Source organism: Phascolarctos cinereus, unplaced genomic scaffold (genome assembly GCF_003287225.1).
Source record: "Phascolarctos cinereus isolate Bilbo 61053 unplaced genomic scaffold, phaCin_HiC Scaffold_4;HRSCAF=312, whole genome shotgun sequence".
Lineage (NCBI taxonomy): Eukaryota > Metazoa > Chordata > Mammalia > Diprotodontia > Phascolarctidae > Phascolarctos > Phascolarctos cinereus.
This window is the reverse complement of record NW_027555847.1, coordinates 217,841,508-217,861,070: the sequence shown is the minus strand read 5'-3', so window position 1 is coordinate 217,861,070 and position 19,563 is coordinate 217,841,508. Positions and strand designations below refer to the sequence as shown.

General features: G+C 41.2%; 1 protein-coding gene across 8 annotated transcripts in view; it reads left to right on the top strand.

The window, feature by feature from the left end:
• CHLSN (cholesin) overlaps positions 1-18,219 on the top strand; it is a 351,907-nt gene extending 333,688 nt beyond the window's left edge. For 7 of the 8 annotated variants that reach the window (XM_020978700.2, XM_020978699.2, XM_020978698.2 and 4 more), the window contains 2 exons: positions 11,793-11,874; positions 17,914-18,219. In XM_020978700.2, the coding sequence (XP_020834359.1) occupies positions 11,793-11,874; positions 17,914-18,096 (265 nt within the window). In that variant the 3' untranslated portion in view covers positions 18,097-18,219. Of the gene's footprint in view, positions 1-11,792; positions 11,875-17,283; positions 17,374-17,913 lie in introns of those variants that run through there. The other variant, XM_078152918.1, reaches the window with a different exon arrangement.
• Positions 18,220-19,563: the final 1,344 nt, after the last annotated feature.

Below are 19,563 nucleotides of genomic sequence, written 5' to 3'. Positions count from 1 at the left end.
TATCCACCACTTATTTTCCTTGGCTTCCTTCAAGACTGAGCTTATATCTCATCTTCTATAGAAGGCTTTCCCAGGCATGTGGTTTATATCACACCAGCCTCCCCATTATGGGCTACCTTCCATCTACTCTGTGTATGAATACACTCTCTCTCTCTCTCTCTCTCTCTCTCTCTCTCTCTCTCTCTCTCTCTCTCCTCTCTCTCTCTCTCTCTCTCTCATATACGTGTGTATGTATGTGTGTATGTGTATATGCACATACATGTGTATATACATGCACACATGTATACACATGCATGCATATATGTGGTTTGTGTGTGCACCAAATAGATGGAAAGTAACTATATGGTGTATGCATACGTGTACGTGTACATATACATACACAAATACATTTGTGAATGCATGTATATACACAGAGGAAATGGAAGGTAACCACACACACACACACACACACACACACACACAGAAAGCTATAGAAAGATTAACGCTTCTACCAAGAGAACATTGTATACAATAGCAGCAATATTATTTGAACAACTTTGAGCAGCTAATCATTTTTACTATTATAAATACACAAATTAAAAATAAAGAACATATGAAGAAAGACAGTATTTGCATCCAGAGAACTGATAAAGAACAGGATGTATAGAATAATTTTGTGTGTGTGTGGGTGTGTGTGTGTGTATACTCATTTGTGTCTAATGGTAGACATATCTGGGGGTGGAGGGGAAGAAAAAAAAGAAATGTGCATGATAACTATGTTGTATATTTGGAGAGAATAACAAGGTGTACATGGAAGATTTTCAGTTTCATGTGCAGTCATCTTTTTTATTATATTGTGTTATGGAAATGCTTGTTGTGTTCCATGAATTGAAAAGAAAGTAAGTTTTTTAAAAAGACAGATTAACACTTCCTCACCAAAGGCAGGAAGAAGATTGGCAGACCTTCTCAAAGCACATAATAATCAAGTAGGAAACCTACAGGAACACTTTGGGAACAAACAAACGTAACTCCACTGAGCAGTAGTAAAGGTTCACAATAAGTATGCACCATCGTATTTGTCAAAAGTGGTTTGCCTCCAGATAGAACCAGATGAAGTGGCCAAGATCCAAGGGTAGAACCAAAAGGCCCTCCATGGGCAACATCCTAGTGAAATTAGCCAACAATTATGTTGACAGAATAAAAAAATTAAACAAATGGCTGGGTAATACAAACACGTGTATGAAACAGAAGAGTCTACAACAGCTGTTTGGAGCCAGGTGATCACCGCTAGAAATTTCAAGGAGGTTATCCTTAAGAAATCAGACTTAGCAATCAATGCAGATTATAAAAGGAATTGGTAGAAACTGTCTAATACATAATTGTAAATCGTAGAAGATTAGCACCTACTGAATGCAATAGTAAAACATGGCCTGGTGTCCAGAACTATATTTTAGAAGCTCACTATCTTTCATGGACTGACAAATGACAAATCCCCTGCTGCAAATATAGACCTCAAAAATGTCCTTAAGAACTCAACCAATAAGCATTACGATAACTAGAACATTATCATAGACTAAACTCTTGTTACCCATAGTCACCCATCCCTAAAAACTTAAGAATGTTTCCAGTAGTAAATGTTGCCCTACTAAATACTTCCAAATTATATGAAACAAAAAGCTCTCAAAATATAGCTACCCTGCAGAAGAAATCCAATTCCTCTGTGAATAAGAGGAAATATGTATCCTCTCCATGATCCATTCTGTTACTGGAGTTGTACCAGTGTTTCTTTCAGTCAGCCTACAGAGAATGAGCTTATACATTTAAATCCTAATACCTTTATTAAACCAGAAAAAAGGAGTTATTTTGTCTACATGTGCAATATTCCGTAGAGTATTAATTGTAAAAAGATAAAAGTAAAATAGTGTAGCTGAAAAAAAGTGTAGCTGAGTGCATCCAGGGTAACAGACACAATCATATTTGTTTGTCTACAGCCTCATGCAATTCTATGTTGATTTTAAAGACTTGGAGGATTTTATTGGCATCTTCCTAAAGTATTCATTTGTTTCTGAGTCAGCCTGTTGCCTGACCTTTGTCTTTGTCAGTCTTCTCATAGCCAAGACATCTCTCTTGGCCTCCGAGGACAGTACTGTGCTGATGAGGTCCATTGGCACAAATATGAGACTCTTTTGAAACAGCTCTTGCATTTATCTCCCTGTCTCTACTCACACAGGCACCACTTTCATTCAGTCTATCATCACCTCTCTCCTAGACTATTGCAATGGCCTCCCCATCAATCTCGCTGCTTCAAGTCTCTCCTCACTTCAGTCTGTCCTCCATGCAGCAGTCAGAGTGACTATTCTAACAGTTACTTTCCTGCTCAATGAACTCCAGTGGCTGCCTATTACCTCTAGAATCAAAAATAAGCTCCTCTGATTGGCATTTTAAATGGCCCTTCACAACCTTTCTCCAACCTACCTTTCTGACCTCATTCGAAACTATGTGCATGCTGTGATCCAGGCAAACCATCCTTCCGGATATTCCTCACATATCATACTTCTGCCCGTGTGCATTTACATCATGTTGCCTTTATGCCTGGACAATACCTCCTCCTCACTTACCTCCATGTCTTAGCATCCCTAGATTTGCTCAAAACTCAGTTCAGGTATCTTCTTTCCTAATCCACCTAGTGACTACTAGTACCTTACCTCCACTCCCAATTACCTGGCATTTCCTTTGCATTTCTGTTTTAAATATGTATGTATATATGCTGTCTCCCCCAGCAGAACGTAAGCTCCCTAATGACAGGGAGCTTATATCTTCATTTTGTCTTTGTGTCCACAGTGCCTAACACATAGTAACCACTTTACAAATGCTTCTTAATTAGCTATTTCTCTTCCCTTCCTCAACTTTGATTCATTTTTCATGCTCTCCAGATTCCAGGTCATATTTACTAACAAGCTGAGCTTAGAGTATCTCACATGCTTTCAGTCATACTGCCAAATAATAATATTAGGTCAAGGAATCCTCCTCAGCACTGTTCTTTTTATAAGAAACATATCACTGAGGCTTCATATGATTTAGAGGTTGTTTAGTGGGATCTGATGAATCTGGTTTCTTCCTTTTGGCTTTCATTTTTACATCTGATTCCCAACTTTGGTTGAAAAATTATCTGTTTGGTTAATGACCCATGCCAGCATACCAGCACAGATGGTTTTAGTCCAAGTTTTAATATTTGGTTTAATGCTTTGAACTCGTTTGCCTGGATTGGCCCAGGATGTCACCAAGTGACTTTCTTTTTAACTTGTAGGTTTGATTTAGAGTCTTTTGGGGGTCTTCCTGATATGAATGTTTTCTTTCCTATTATGTGTTACAAACTCATGACTAGCAGTCTTTTCTTCCCTCTATAATCTTGGATTTTCTGTGGTAGATTTCCACTGAGCCTTCCCAGAGAAAGCTCTGAAGTAGGCCTGCTGCCAGTTGCCCCTTTGACTGCTGAGATTGGAAATCCTCAAAGCTGAAATAAAGGAGTGTGTGTGTGTGTGTGTGTGTGTGTGTGTGTGTGTGTGTGTGTGTGTGTGTGTGTGTGTGCTGGCAGGTTTTCTGCTGGGCCTCAAGGAATGAATCCTAGTCAAAAAATGTAGTGGCCTGGTCTTTCTATTTCCCCTGGATACACTTGAACTTTTGCTTGACCGGTTTGGAATATGTACCCTGAGTACATGGGTGGTTTGGCTTTTTAAGTAATGTCCGTGGTCATGTTTTAAGCTTACAACAGATTTGAATTATCCGGGTAAATTCAATTCTCTGCAAAAGTGAGAGCCACAGTCAGTATCTCCTATCCCAGGCAGGGCCAATGTCAGACAAAATTCTAAAGAATATAGTTTTCCTTCACTTCTCCTTCCTCTGGTGGTATTTCCCTCTACTTCCACTCTCTCACCACTGAACACCCTCTTTCTTCATGCTCCCAATCCTCCAGGCTTCCCAGGTTTTCACTCTTCTCCAAGTCCCTCCTATCAAGGAAAACACATTTTATGCCACTGATTACTCAATGAAAATTCAGTGTCCTTCTGGTATTAAAGAAAAGAAAAATTAAAAGGAGTCCCAAAGAAATAGACCTCCTCCCCCTCAAAAAATGATTCTCTAATAGTGGAATTTCAAATACCATGGTATTTAGGTGGGAAATAGAGGACATATGAGGCCAGTAGGTAGGTAGATATATCAGTAACAGAACCACAGAATTTGAAAGTTGGAAGGGACTTCAATGACCATTTTATCCAATCTGTACACAAAAGGGAATTCCCCACTGACGTACTCTGCTGAAATTATTGATAGTGTTTTTTCATACTATACCATATTCACCTGCCTCCTTTCTCTTTCTCCTTCATTGTCCTCCCACTACCCCATTCTTTCTCTTTCCCATTTCTCTTCCTTTTCCTAATGGAAACCTTTGTCCTGATAGCAGGACCTACTTTTAAAGATAAGAGTATTTCACTCCTCTGAAAAGTAAGTACTTTTGCCCTACCTGGCCTAAATCTGTAATGTGTGTAACCATTCTCATATATCTGGATTGAATGTCATTCATTTTTTTAGCCTTGCGTGCACAAAAACACATAGACCAACACAGAGTGCATTCATTGTTCAAAGAGGAGGTGTAGCTCATATCATAAGGTGTTATTATGTATATGGTTCCTTCAAGAGGGAAAAGGGTCGCGGGCAGCATCTAGTACTTCCACGTCTGTTTCATAGGCTCTCTTAAGAACATGGTCTCCCCTGTTGTTCATATCAAGGATGGTTTCCCACCATTTCTCTTTTTATAGCAAAATGCAGAGACTAGAATACAGACCTCATTAACACATGCTTATTCTCTTAGAGGATCATGTTAAGTAGCCATAAACCTGATCCTTTTGTGTTCCAATTTAACATTGCTCTCAAATGAGATGAGAAGGCAGTATATGGTCTAGAGATAGACCTAGCTGGCTTTGGCAGCAGGAGGACCTGAACTGAGGTCTAGTATAGGTTGTGTGACCCTGGATAAGTCATTTAACCTTAATGTCCCCCAAGCAGTTCTCTTCAGACTGGAAATTGTAGAGCAGGAGTGATCTGCAAGAGTACAAGGAGTCAGAGTTCCCTATGCCAATGAAATCACAAGTACATCCAAAATCAAGAAAAATGCATGGGAACATGCATTAATTATGAAAATGCTGTACATACGTGAAGTATTCCTATTTTGTTTGTTGTCTTCCATGCCCACGGCCAGCACCCATAACTCTGGGTAGCTGAATCACCAATAGGAGGCGCTACTGGCCTCAAGGGAGGCTGAATGAGAGAGAGTGTGACTTCTTCACCAGTGCCCAAAGAGATGGTCCCCAGGTACAAGTCAGCCATGTTACTTTCTGCTCAGAAATCTGCAATGGCTTCCTGTTGCTTCCATGATAAAAGTAGTCTCCTCTCCCCAGTACTTAGAGCTCTCAACAATCATCTCCATCCTGCCTTTCTATATTTATTTCACATTACTCCCCTTCACATACCCTATATTCTGGCCATCTGCAATTCCCTGAATTCAGCACTTCATCCCCCACCTCCCTCTACACCTGAAAAACATTTCCTCCTCACCAAACTTCTTAGAACAATTCACTTTTCTTCAGCCAAAACTAACACTTCCTCCTACTAAAAGCCTTTCCCTCTTGTTGGCTCTTTCTCTCTGTCTCTGACTCTCTCTCCTGCTCTCTGTCTCTGTGAGTGTGTGTGTGTGTGTGTCTCTCTCTCTCTTTCTCTGACTCTCTCCCGCTCTCTCTCTTTCTCTCTCTGTAGGCGTGTATCTGTCTGAATCTGCCTATCTTTCTATCTCTTGTCTCTCTCCTTACATTTATTTAGGATTATAGTGTCGTAGATTAGAGCTTGAAAATTCAGACGTGCAAGGCCATTTAGTCTGGCACCCTTATTTTCAGATGAAAAAGCTATGGCCCAGGGAGTTAAATGACACAGCTAGTAAGCCTCAGAGGCAGGACTATCTGTGTATAGGTTGTATTCCCCCAGTAGAACAGAAGCTCCTTGAGGGCAAGAAGTATCTTGTTTGTGTCTGTTCCCAGTACCCAGCCAAGTGGGCTGCACAGAGTAGGCTCTTAATAAATGTTTATTGAGGGGCTGCCAGAAGGCAGATATGTTGTTTTTCATTTGTCCAGCCATTCTGGAAAACAGTTTGGAACTTTGCTGAAAAATTAATGCCCTTTGATGTAGAGATCCAACTGCCACATATATATTCATTATGCAGTCAAAGACTGGAAAGATCCCACATACTCCCAAAATATTCATAGCAACCTTTTTGGTGGCAACAAGAAACTAGAAACAGATTAGATATCCACTGATTGGGAGATGACTAAACAAATTGTGGTACGTGAATGTATGCGATATGACTGCATTGTGTAAAAAAAAAAGCCAAATATGAATAATTCATGTTTGATGAAGAATACAGATAATTTTTATTTATAAAAACGAAAAAGAAAGAAAGACAACCTTAAGCCAAGACCCTTTCTTTTTCAGCACAAAGATAAAAGGGAAAAAAGTCAATATTTCATCAGATCAGGTTGGGTCTTTTCTTGTGGTATCTGCAGGATACAAGCTGCTTTCCCCCTTGGAGAGAGAAACAGATTGCAGTCCAGCCTCAGCCTCTAAAACGGTTGAAGAATCTCCTCACCAGCCATGCGCCTCACCTTCTCCTCTTGAGCTACCAAGATTTTATTAATGCTTTTCTTGCCATCCAGGTTGAAAAACCAACCCAGGTTGTAAACAATGAAATGGTGGGTCTGGTAATAGGATATGTCACAGTCGCCACACCATTGTGATAAGCAAGCTTGGTGTTCTTTTTAGTTGACCTTACTGAGAGTCCTGTACCCAGTGCAGCCCCAAGACTGGTCTCAGACTTGGGACTCTGGTCTAGAATAGGAAGTTATATTAACTAAGGAAGCCTGGGCAGGAAAACGATATTCACAATAAGTACACCAGTGTAAACAGAAAGAGGAACAGCAACACCAAAACAGACAAACAAACAAACAGAAAAACCTACAACACTAAACACTGTGTACTTATAATGACCAAGTGAAGCCTGAAGAAGAGTAGAGAAAATGCTGGGTTCAGAAGCTACGAGTGTGGAATATCACATTTGCCTTTGGGCATAATCAACGTGTTGGCTAATTTTACTGAACTGCCTTTTTTCTATTTCTTTTTAATCTGTATTACAAGGGATGGCTTGCTGTGTAGAGGAGGGCAGAGGGAGATATATAATACAACTTCCTCCATTTAATTCCTGGCATTTAATTTAAAAACAAAAGGACACAACAATAAAATTAAAATTTTAATTTTTTTTTCAAAAAATGTTTGTTGAGTTAATTTGAAAGTATTTAATTTACCAAGAGCAGCCTAGCCCTCACATCTTCATATATGAAAGAAGAAATTAATCATTTGTATTCTGTGGGCTGATATCTTAATTTTGCTCAGCAGTTTACAAATTGAATGAGCCACAAAGTCTAAAATACTTGCAGATACTGCACTCTCACGATGCTTTATATTTGTTTAGTTCTTTGCAACTCATAAAAATGCTTCCATTCTCTTTTCATTTGATTCTTTTTAAAAATTTGTTTATATATTTGTCTTTTCATCATACTCATTACCCACCCACCCCTCACCAGATTAAACCATCCCTACAGACGAAAAAAAAACAATTAAGCAAAACATCTGATGCATTAAACTTGCCTGACAGTATGTACAGTATCCTACTAGTCACACCTATTTCTACTGTAAGAGAGAAATTATGTATAATTATCTGTTCTCTGAAATGGGTTTTTCAGTTACTCATTGTTTCACTTCCTTCTGACCATCTTTTCCTTACATTATTGCAATCATTATGTATAGTATTCTCTGAGTTCTGCTTATTTCATTCTACATCAGTCCATATAAATCTTCCCAAGTTTCTCTGAATTTCTAGTATTTGTCATTTTTTAACTACACAATAATATTCCATTATATTCATATATTCTAAGTTTTTTTTTCAATCATTCCCCATATTGACAGTTCCCATCTTTTGAAAATCTTTGGCAATTTGTCTGTTAGGAAATGAAACCTCAGAGTTGATTTAATTTGCATTTCTCTCTTAGTGATTTGGAATGTGTTTTCATGTGGTCATGTAGAGTTTGCAATTTGTTTGAAAACTATTCATGTCCTGTGACGGCTTTTCTATTAGGGAATGGCTCTTAGTTTTATTTCGTGTGTATGCGTATGAGACAGAGACAGAAAGAGAGAGAGAGAAATCATCAGACTTGATCACTGTATCAATGTTTTAAAAATGTTTTAGAAGATTATACATATATATACATATATAATATACATACACACATATACTTTATTATATCTAAAGACTATACAGGCATACCTTGGAGATATTGCGGGTTTGGTTACAGACCACCACAATAAAGCAAATATCACAATAAAGTGAGTCACACAAATTTTTTGGTTTATATTATGTCCAAAAAAACCCAATGTACATACCATAATTAAAAATTGTTTTATTGCTAAAAAATGCTACCCATCGTCTGAACCTTCAGCAAATCATAATCTTTTTGCTGGTGGAGGGTCTTGCCTTGATGTTAATGGCTGTTCACTGATCAGGGTGGTAGTTGCTTAAGGTTGGGGTGGCTCTGGCAATTTCTTTCTTTTTTTTGGGGGGGTGAGGTGATTGGGGTTAAGTGACTTGCCCAAGGTCACACAGCTAATAAGTATTAAGTGTCTGATTTCTGAAGCTTTAAACAGACAATTTATCATTACTTTTGGGTCTCTGTATCTGTACTTAATAAGGGGACTACCCCCTTTTTAATTTGTCAATGCGTTGGTCAACTCTTCCCTTCCTTCTTTCATGTTGTTTTAAGTCCTCAAAATCCCTTGATGAAATGTTGCCCAGCAGCGCAGTCCCAGGTAGAACCATCACTAAGGCATTGCAAGGTTTAACCATTTTAGCTGAGGAGCTGGCAGAGAACTCTGGGATAGATAACTGATTAAAGTGATGGTTAGAATCCTGGTTTGGCAAATGGAAGGGAATAGCAGTATCTATCATCACCTCTCTAATCGTAGCTGCGGAAGTTTTAACTGCAGTGAGGTGCTGCATCATCCCTTGTATCAGTGGACTGGTGCAAAAATTAATAGAAACAGCGCTAACTAAAAGTATCCCAATAGGACCGGGCTATGGGAATTCAGGTAACAGGATCAAGTGGAGTTAGGATGATGATTGAGAGAGTTAATGATCATTCCTCCTCCTCTGATGAAGAATGCAAACTAATGTTAAAACGCTTTGAGGAAAGACAACAGGAACAAAAAGTGTGGAAACACAATTCTTATTGAGAAGAAGAGGAGGGAATTGTTAGAGTTAGAAGGGCTTAAGTTTCCACAGGTAGAATAATGCAGAGATTTAAAGAACAGCTCCAGGAAGTAGTACACTGCAGGTGGGCTCAGGCTTAGCCAAAAAAAAGTAAGTTGGTGGTTCCATAAAGACCCCCAAATCAAGATGAGGGTTGAGCCAGCTCCGACCAGTTAGAGTCAGTCTGAGGACACCTGAAAAATGTTAGTGCGCCTGCTTAATGAGCTTCATTACTATTATCTGACACACCCTGCATAAAATTAGAGCCTCATTAACGAGTCATGGGACGTATGACCAAGGGAGGGGGAACATACTTGAGCATATCAAGGGGAAACATGTAAGGAAAGGTTTAACCTGGGAAGGGATGGACCAATCCCGGCCTGGGAGGTTTCGCGCCGAATTCAACTGCATAAAAGCACACTTGCCCTTGCACTCAGGAGCCACCCCTCCTGAAGAGGGGTGGAGCCCCTTCTGGCCAGAAACATCTAAATCCTCTGGACTTTCTTTTTAATAAATTTTCTTGATACTTTTAAAAAAAGTAATAAGTGTCTGAGACTGGATTTGAACTCAGGTCCTCCTGACTCCAAGGCCAGAGCTCTATTCACTGTACCACCTAGCTGCCCCTATTTTTAAAAAATATTTATTAATTCCCTCTAGTACAACTTTTTTTGTGTGTATGAGGCAATTGGGGGTTTAAATGTCTTGCCCAGAGTCACACAGCTAGTTAAGTGTTATATGTCTGAGGCAGGATTTGAACACAGGTCCTCTTGACTCCAGGGCCAGTGCTGTAGCCACTGTGCCACCTAGCTGCCCCCTAAATAATTTTGTTGATAACTTTTTTTTTTTTTGGCTAGGCAGTGGGGTTAAGTGACTTGCCCAGGGTCACACAGCTAGTGAGTGTTATGTGTCTGAGGCTGAATTTGAACTCAGGTCCTCCTGGCTCCAGGGCCAGTGCTGTATCTACTGTGCCACCTAACTGCCCCTGGCAATTTCTTAAAATAAAATAACAATGACATTTGCCACTTCGTATGACTCTTTCTTTCATGAAAATTCCTCTGTATTATGTGATGCAATTTGATATCTGCGTTTTTTTTACCTGCATTACAACTTCTTTCAAAATTGGAGTCAGTCTTCTCAAACCCTGCTCCTGTTTTATCAATTAAGCTTATGTGTTGTTCTTCAATACTGTTATGTCTCAGGGAATAGGAGGCCTGGGGAGAAGAAGGGAGACGAGGGAACGGGCAGTCAGTGGAGCAGTCAGAACACATGTAACATTTATCGATTAAGTTCACTGTCTTATATGGATATGGTTTGTGGCACCCCAAAACAATTGTAACAGTAATATCAGAGATCACTAATCACAGATCACCATAAAAGATATAATAATTTAGAAGTTTGAAATATTGTGAGAGTTACCAAAATGGGACACAGAGACACAATGTTAGCACGTGCTGTTAGAAAAATGGTGCCAGTAGACTTGCTTAACACAGGGTTGCCATAGACCTTCAGTTTGTAAAATTATGCAGTATCTGAGAAGTGCAGTAAAGTGAGATATTCCTGTATACACACACACACACACACACACACACACACACATGCATGCACACAAGCACACAGAGCAAACACCTTCTGGCCCTGTGTTCCACACCTCTCTATGGAAAGTGGGAAGCCCTATTTCATTATTGATTCTCCAGAATCAAGATTGATCATTACCCTTTCATTTTCATTGACATTATTGCAGTCATCTCATATATTGTTATTCTGGTTCTGTTTTAATTCACTTAACTTAAATTCATACAAGTCTTCCCATGTTTCTCTGAACTCTTCACATTCATCATTGCTTACTGAATTCACTTTTGGTTCAAACACCCACTTTTACTCCATTTCTTGGGGGCTAGGACTGGCCCTAATGAGAAAATTCCTTCCAGCAGTGCAGATTAGGTACATTTTCAGCAGGTTAGTCTTAGAGAGGTACTTGGGGATGCTGAGAGATTAAGGGGCTTTCCCAGAGTCACACAGCCAGTGTGTGTCAAAGACACGACTTTCCCTGAGCAGGACTTCCTGGCTCCAAGACCAGCCATCCAGATGCTACCCCAGGCTGTTTCTTTATCCCAAAGGGAACTGCTTTGAATATCTTAGTATGTGTGGGACCCAGGTATTTGTTAGTTCTTGTTTGTTTTTAGGGCCTTACACAAAGAACTGTCTCGGCTGGATTTAGGTGGGGAGAGACCAGGCAAAAACATAACAAAAGGAAATTCCCCAAGATAAATGGGACTCTGTCACCCAGGAAGTACATGCCAAACTCTTCCCCCTGGGAACAGCATGACTCTGCCTCCCATCTTTTGTAAACAGTACCTCCCTGCACAGTTTAAATCATACCTGATTCTCTGTGGTCTGTCATTGTTTCCACCAGCTGGGCCAATAAGCGTGAGGAGTGGAAGTTTCAGAAAACAAGGCAGACCTGGCTCCTGCTTCACATGTATGACAGCAATAAGGTTTGTATCGAAACTGGGCTCCCAGGTTAGCTCTTGTAGACCTTTGAGAAGCACTTTGTCCTGGAGTTGTCAGCAGTGTTTCCACATGACTTTAGAAAATCCCACTACCCCTGTCTGTAAAATAGTGGCAGTGCTGCTCATTGGGTAGAGCAAATATGTGACTTTTTAAAACTTAGCATGGTATCTGAGAGTTAAAAGGGGCCTTCGAGATGATCTCATCCAACTCCACCCCATTTTATAGATAGTTCAGTGTATAGTTCAGTCCTGGAGAGAGGACTTACCCAGAGTTCCCACACTAGTGTGTTCATCACACAGATTGGAAGCTGCCTGCTGACTCCAGCTTCAGAGCTCTTCACTCTATATAATCGTGCTTCCCAGCATCTTGTGGTCCACAGTGCTGCACTCTGAGCAAACATTCAGTCTCCGAAGGAGGGGAAACACTTTTTATAAGACATTTCTTATCTTCCCCCTTCCAATTAGAATCTTAGGACACCAGAGATGATTCAGAGAGCCCATTTCCTCACCTACTAGATACGTCATGGGCCCCTTGTGAGGATCAGGGCACTTTGCAAAACTTAAAGTACAATAGAAATGTGAGCTGGGGTCATCTAGTCCTGTCCTCATTTTATACACAAGAAATTTGCGGAGGTAAAATGAGTTGTTAAAGTCACGCAGACTATTAATGGTAGTCAGGAGCTACACCTAGGTCTCCTGCCTCCCAATCCAGTCCTACTCATTATATCACTCTCCTTTTCTTAAAATTGTTTGGGTGTTGATACCTGATAATAAATTTTATGTTGTCTTTCATAGATCAGGACTGATCTTGAATGGGATGGCACAGTAGATGGAGCTCTGGGCCTAGAGTCAGGAAGACCTGAGTTCAAATCCAACCTCAGACACTAGGTGTGTAACCCTGGGCATGTCACTTAACCTCTATTGTCTGCCTTAATTTCCTCAGCTGTAAAATGAGGATAATTATTAATAGTACCTTTCTCCCAGGGTTGTTGAGAAAATCCAATGAGATAATATTTATAAAGCACTTAGCACAGTGCCTGGCACATAGGAGATACTTAATGTTTTCTTCCTTCCTTTTCCCCAAATCCAATTCTGCTTCCATTCTCTCACACCTGCACCCTATGAATTCTGCCTGGCTCCATTTCTCCTTCAGTGACACCTGGCCCGTATCGGCTCAGCTCTTCCTCAGTGCTTAGATTAGCACTTATAGCCAAATAATACAGCAGAAACTGAGGCAGCTGAGATAGCCTCTCAAAGGATCCAAAATCTCAGCCTTTGCCAGTCGCATTGACCGCCTCAGCTTCCAAGTTTAACTGGATGTTTTTCCCAGTGATACCGAGGAAGCTGGGCTTACAACAGGAATTGAGTTCCAGTGTTTCCCAATGTGTATAGGATTTAAGAATTTCATTTTGAGCCAACTAGGTCTTCTAGCTTTTGTGGCTAAGAGCTACTGTTTTCGTGGGTTCATTTTCTTCCATGTTGTTGTTGAACAACTTCCTTGCCCAGTCAGTGCCTATGAGTTGAGCCAGTAACATGAAAGAGAGTCTAGTCCATTTACAAATATCAGGTATGACCTGAGTACTTGGAAACATTTTTTTAAATGGCAGCTTGTGGTAATGGAAATGCACAGATTATGCTAATAACACAGAAATACCCTTTGAATGTTCCATGACAGACAGCAACATGATTACATGAAATTACTTAGTTTTCTCCCACCTTTTTTTTCCTCCCTCACCCATGTGTTTTCTACTGGAGAATTAAGCTGTGTATATTTTCTTTTAAGCTGTGTATATTTTCTTTCATATTTACTTTCCTTCATTTCCTTCTCCTGGTCTTTTTTTTTTTAAACACATTTCCTACTTCATAGTATGACAGCACATATGAATATTTTGCAAGTTAGGCCTTCCTCCAGAGAGAGCATTTATACTGAGTGGTCACCCTGACCTCCAGTCTGTGCTTCAAACATACTTCATAGATCAAGTTGCACAATTAGTAGTTGGGCCTTCTGATGTTATCTTCAGCAAGTGTGTATTCACCTGAAAAATTCAGATGGAATCCAGAAGGATGACATCAGACCCCCAGGAAAACAACCCCAGAGTGTTGTCTCAGAATGGCTAAGCACGGTTCATAGCTCTGATCCTAGGTTCCTATTGCCAGGCTGTATTCATGGGCTAGACGTAAAGTTGGGGTTTAAAAAATTAAATGCAAAAGGTGGAGGAAAACCAATGAAGAAAAAAACCAAAGCACCAAATTGTTAGGCATTTGTTTCTCTTTGGAAGAAATGTCCTTTGACTCTCCCTGAGGAGAGTGTGGTAGATCAGAGACGTGATGTTTCAGACCCCGCTGAACGTAGTTCACTAAGCATCTCTATTTGGGCATACCTTGGGAACCAAGGAACCAGCTGGTGACTGGTGCTTGCTCTCTGCAAAGATTTCTTTACTCTGAACTTGAGAGCCACTTGTCTTTTAAGTTGCTATTAAGTGTGATCTTTGCTCTTTTAATTTATTTTTGAAATCTTTCCTGACCCAAGGATCTTTGGTAATTAGGCAGTGACTGAGAGCATCTTTTCCTTTGGGAGGGACAGACAGAAGGAGCAAGCAGGCCTCTCTGTCCAGCTTTGCTTTCATTCCCATAATGAACATTCAGCTGCTTCCAAAACAAATAAAGCTTTTGATCTTATTCGACTCTGTATTGAAAAGATACAGGATTGCCACTTTTTTTCCCCTATGAAAGGCTTTCCTCTCTGCAAAACTGCTTGCAAGAAAATGAGCTTGAAATTGAGGCCCTTGCATTGGTAGGCTCCAAACACATGTTGTCTTTACCAGCCCTGCTACCCTTTTATGAAAGCTAACCTCACCCCAAAAAAGTAGTTTTCAGATATATCCCTGTGATGTAGCAACAGGCTAATGGGCTCAGGCAGTATTCATGCAAGTGGTCCTTGAACATCATTGTAACTGGAAGTAGAAGGTCAGGTCCCTGGAATTCCAAGACCTAAGCCATAATTGTCACCCTGGACTTTGTTCCAACTCCAGCAAACACCCCTTCACTCTGCCTTGTTCTTCACCCCTGTCCTAGTCCCTGGGTCCTCAGAATCGATCTATGTTACTAGGAGGACTGCATTCAAAAGGACTTTATCGATCAAGAAGAAAAAGGTAAAAGCTGTCAGACCCACAAATATAGCATAAACCACCACCGCCTTCCCCGGCCCTGTGCACCACGATCACTGCCGCCGCCAGACCTTTCTCCAGGCCTCTGTGCCTGAAATGTCTCTTTCCCCCCCACCTGATGGCATGCATTTGGTGGTGGTCAATAATGTGCCCAGTGCCCTAGACACTTTGTGAAATTCTGACCGTTTGTCAAGACTCAAATCAGGATCTACCTCTGAAGCCTTCTTTGACTGCTCCAATCCACCCAGCTCTTGTGCTTCTCTCAATTCCTTGTATACTAATTATAGTCTAGCACCTAATTAAGCTCTCTTATTGTTCAGTGAGTTCCTCAAGGGTAGAGACCAGGGCTCCTCCTTGACTTCTTACTCCCACAGCTTCTAACACAGTGAGGGACAATCTAGTAGGTGCTCTAAGCAGGAATAGACAGGCGAGGATAGAAGCCTGAACCTTCCAGCCACTATCCCGCTACAAGATCCTATGGCTTCTTGATTGACAGTCATCATTTTTAAGCATCAAGTGGCTTACATTTAATGCAGATCCTGGTGGTCCCAGTGTAGTGGCTTGGGATCAACCCAAGAATCTCAGGTAGGATTGTCCTGACTGTAAAGCCAGGTCTCAACTTCAGATCAGAAAGTTCACCCAGCTCCCACTCACTGAGGAAATAGAGCCAGTGTGTCAATGATGGTTCTCTCTTAGTGTGTCCGAGGCAAGGTCATGGGAACAAAGAGAACAACCCTGCCCTGCTTTGAGTGAGTGAGTGTGTGTGTGTGTATTTTCAAAAGTTTCTTGTCTGAATGGTGGAATATTCAGTATGGTTTCACAGGATGAGGTAGGATTCCAAAACCAAAGTCAGATAACTAGGAGGTGGGATGGAATTACGGGTGTTTATGCCAAGACTGCAAAAACATATAGGTTCTGCTGAGTCTAAACATTCCATCCAGGGCGGGGTGGGGTGGGTGTGTGTGTGTGTGTGTGTGTGTGTGTGTGTGTGTGTGTGTGTGTGTTCTTTTTTGCCACGCTGACCCTCTCAGGTTTCAGTGTTATAAAGTGTTGCTATAGGTGCCCAGGGTTAGGGGTGTGGTAGAGACCAGAGGGACATTTTTTCAAGTTTCCCCCTTTATTCTTAATCCCTTAAGTGCATCCACAAGGCAGACATGATCCCTACAGAGACACTAAAGTAAAGAGCTAGCAAATAAAATTCATATATCCGTAAATGTCAACCTGGTGTCCCAAGGCTACAGGTTTACATTTTCTTCTCAGTAATCTCTTTCATTCTAGCTGTTCAGCTATTTTCTTCTCTTGTCCCTCCCTGCTGACTTTTACCACCATCCTTTTTTTTAAAATTTCCAGTCTCTGGTTCTGTATTGTATTCTTGGCATCTTAGTCTCTTAATTCTGTAGTGATCTTTTTGCCCAAACTGTGACTTCTCCCTGGTCCTGTTGTCACTACCAGCCAAAGACTGCCTGGGAATCCCAACCTTTTCCCATGTTTACTGGTCTGTCCTCACCACTCCCTGGATGACAGGGTCCTATCTCACTGTTCATGATGCCTCCCAATACCTTGATGTTAAGCTTGGACTTCTATCACCTCTATCACTGATTGACTCAGTAGAGCATCAGTATGAAGTCATTCCTGAAAAATCACTTAATGCAGCCTCTAGCTACGTTGTCTTCTGCTCATTCCCAAGTCAGCTGCCATACATGGTGTAGAACCTGAAAGTCTCTTACCATATGAAGAATAAGCATGAAGATTAAATCAGAGATGCTAGGGCAATTTCCACTGACAGGCAGAAGACAGAGATCCATTCTTAGAATAGCTAATAATGGTTAGCATTCGTGTAGTACTTTAAAGATAATAGTTGATTTCATTCTCACAGAAACTATGAGGTAGGTACTTTTATTTATCCCCATTTTACGAAGGAAGAAACTGAGGCTGAGAGAGGTTAAGTAACTGGCCCAGAGTCACACAGCTACTAAGTGTCTGAAACAGAATTTGAACTCATGTCTTCCTGGCTCCAAGTTCAGTATGCTATCCACTCCCGTCATTGCCCTGTTCTGTACCTCGTTGAACAGTTTATACATGATTGTCCCACATCGCAAAACCAGGGTTTTCAGAACCATTCAGTTCCATTTCCAGCTCTGGTGTTGAGTGACTGAGCCAGCAAAGGCCCCTTCTGTGCACAAAACTAACATTTTTTAAACCCCTTCTCTCACCCATTTGTGAAAAGAGCCAGAGGATGGAAGAAGAAATAAAGGAAAACAGAAGGCGTGGTGGCCATTAAAGCAACGTTCATTTCAGGCACGTTATACTTAAGTATATGTAACAGAGCCGGCCTCAATGTAATCTGGGAATGGTTTCCATATGGCTTGGAATTTAAGTTGTTTTGCAGACTGTCTATGAGCGCTGCACATGACCGACAGCTCTGTCCAGAATGGCCACTCGGCCCTCAGCCACAACTGGTATTATCACGTTCTGCCACACAGAGTTAAATTTGATGAGGTGTTGCTTGGCTTGCAAGGCCGCCTTCAAGCCACTGTGTCTCTGACTTGGGGAGCTTGTGGTCTGAAAGTGTCACTCGCCAGGCATATGAGTGCACTCAGCTGCAGCAGCTGATTTCCCCGAGCTTAGCATGTTTTCCCAGAACAAGTGAACCTTCAAGCCCCTCTTGCAACTTGTAGTGAACATGATGTTCTCTGCTTGTGATTTGCTTCTGTTCCCCTGAATGTCCACATCCACTGAGGTCATCCTCTCCCTCTGCCCCTCTACCACCCCCATCTAAAATAGAAGATAATTTTTCTTTTTAATTTCCCCTGTGTTTTTTTTTCTCTTCTTTTCCATTTGTCTTCCTCCATCAAAGGTGCCAGATAAGCATTTCTCCATTCTGCTGGACTACTTGGAGGGTCTAAAAGGAAGGGCCCGAGAGGTGACAGTGCAGAAAGCTGAGACGCTCATGAAGGAATTAGACAATGCAGAGCCTGAAGATTCAAGTTTAGTAGAGAAGAGTGAGAGAATCCGTCAAGTGCTACAGCTGCTGTCCTAAGAGGGGATGAGCCGGCGTCTCCATAGCTCCATCAGCAGAAGAAAAATTGTCTTCCCAAACCCCCGGAAAGGATGGCTCTCCCCTTCTCTCACATGAATGTGTGTGTGTGTGTGTGTGTGTGTGTGTGGGTGGGTGGGTGGGTGGGTGCATGTGTGTCTGTGTGAGTATGTGCACAAGCAACAGAGAGTATTTTTCTAACTTTCAGTATCTGACCTTCTCCCAGGCAGGTTATCAGGAAAAGGTAAAGATGGGCTTTATTATTCAAACCTATTATTTCTACTTCTAGATACAAGCATTGGTTATGTCTGGCGATCTCTTTTTTAAGTGGTTTGATCTTATCTAGGATACGGGAAGGATGGTCCTTTTGTGTTTTCAAAATGTTCTTGGGTCAGGGTATAATCACTCTGAAATGATGTAAAGAGATCCAAATCCTTGGCTTTAGAAGGGCCTCCAAAGTCCTAGAAGTTAGAGAGAGAGAGAGTGTTTTACAAAGGGGTGGTTTTCAGAAATGGATATAGAACACAGCGTTTACCCTGCCAGCTGTAATCCATCACTGTCAGTATTGTATGCGTATTGTTGGGGTCTATGTGTCCCAAAGAAGAGGGTAATAAATTGTTTTTGGTAGTAACCTGTCTGCGTTCAGCAAGGGATCTCAGAGCTATGGAGTGTCTCTGGTTTTATCTCCTCATTCTCCAGCTTTCCACAACACTTGTTGCTTAGTTACAGTGCAAACACTGGAGTGGAACGGAAAAGGGGGGAGGGGGTGCTACAAATCAGCCAGATCATATACCTGGACAGGCAGAAATTGAATGGGTTGGCCTTGTTTTTAATGAAAACAAAGCTTGGCCATTGTGCTGTTAACTCTCATTTTACTGCCTGTTCCATTTCATTTTTCCATTTGCCTGGTATAATTGCCTTTGGATACAGTTAATTTGTCCTCTGGACTGTGACATCTCTATGAATTGTGGTCATCTCCAAGGAGGAATGTCCCCAAATCCTTCTCGAAAGAAAAACAAAAACATTAATTACCGCCAGGAGTTCCTGGGGTTGAAGATCTGACTTCAATAACAGCACTAATTGACCACTTGTTTCTCACCAGTCCTGCCAACCTGATTCTTAAAGGATTTGGCAGTTACAGTGCTTGGCTGGGCTTTGACAGCCTTCCCAGACATGAAATACTATGAGTTGTTTTGTTTTGTTTTGTTTTGTTTTAAAGAAAGAAAGAAGAGGTGGGGGTGGGAGAGTGAAATATACTTAACTCTTCCAAAAGGAGCTTATATATCACACCCTCTTTAAATCATGGTGATCACGAGCCAAGCCTTCTGAGTGATACAAGATGTGTTGTTACAGCAAGGGTAACTATAATGGAATTTAAAAGAATAGGAGGCCAGGATGCAATGGCTGATGTCAGGCCTGGGAGAGCATGGTAACCAAGTGTTTGTATAGGGGAGTCAAGCCAGCATGCCC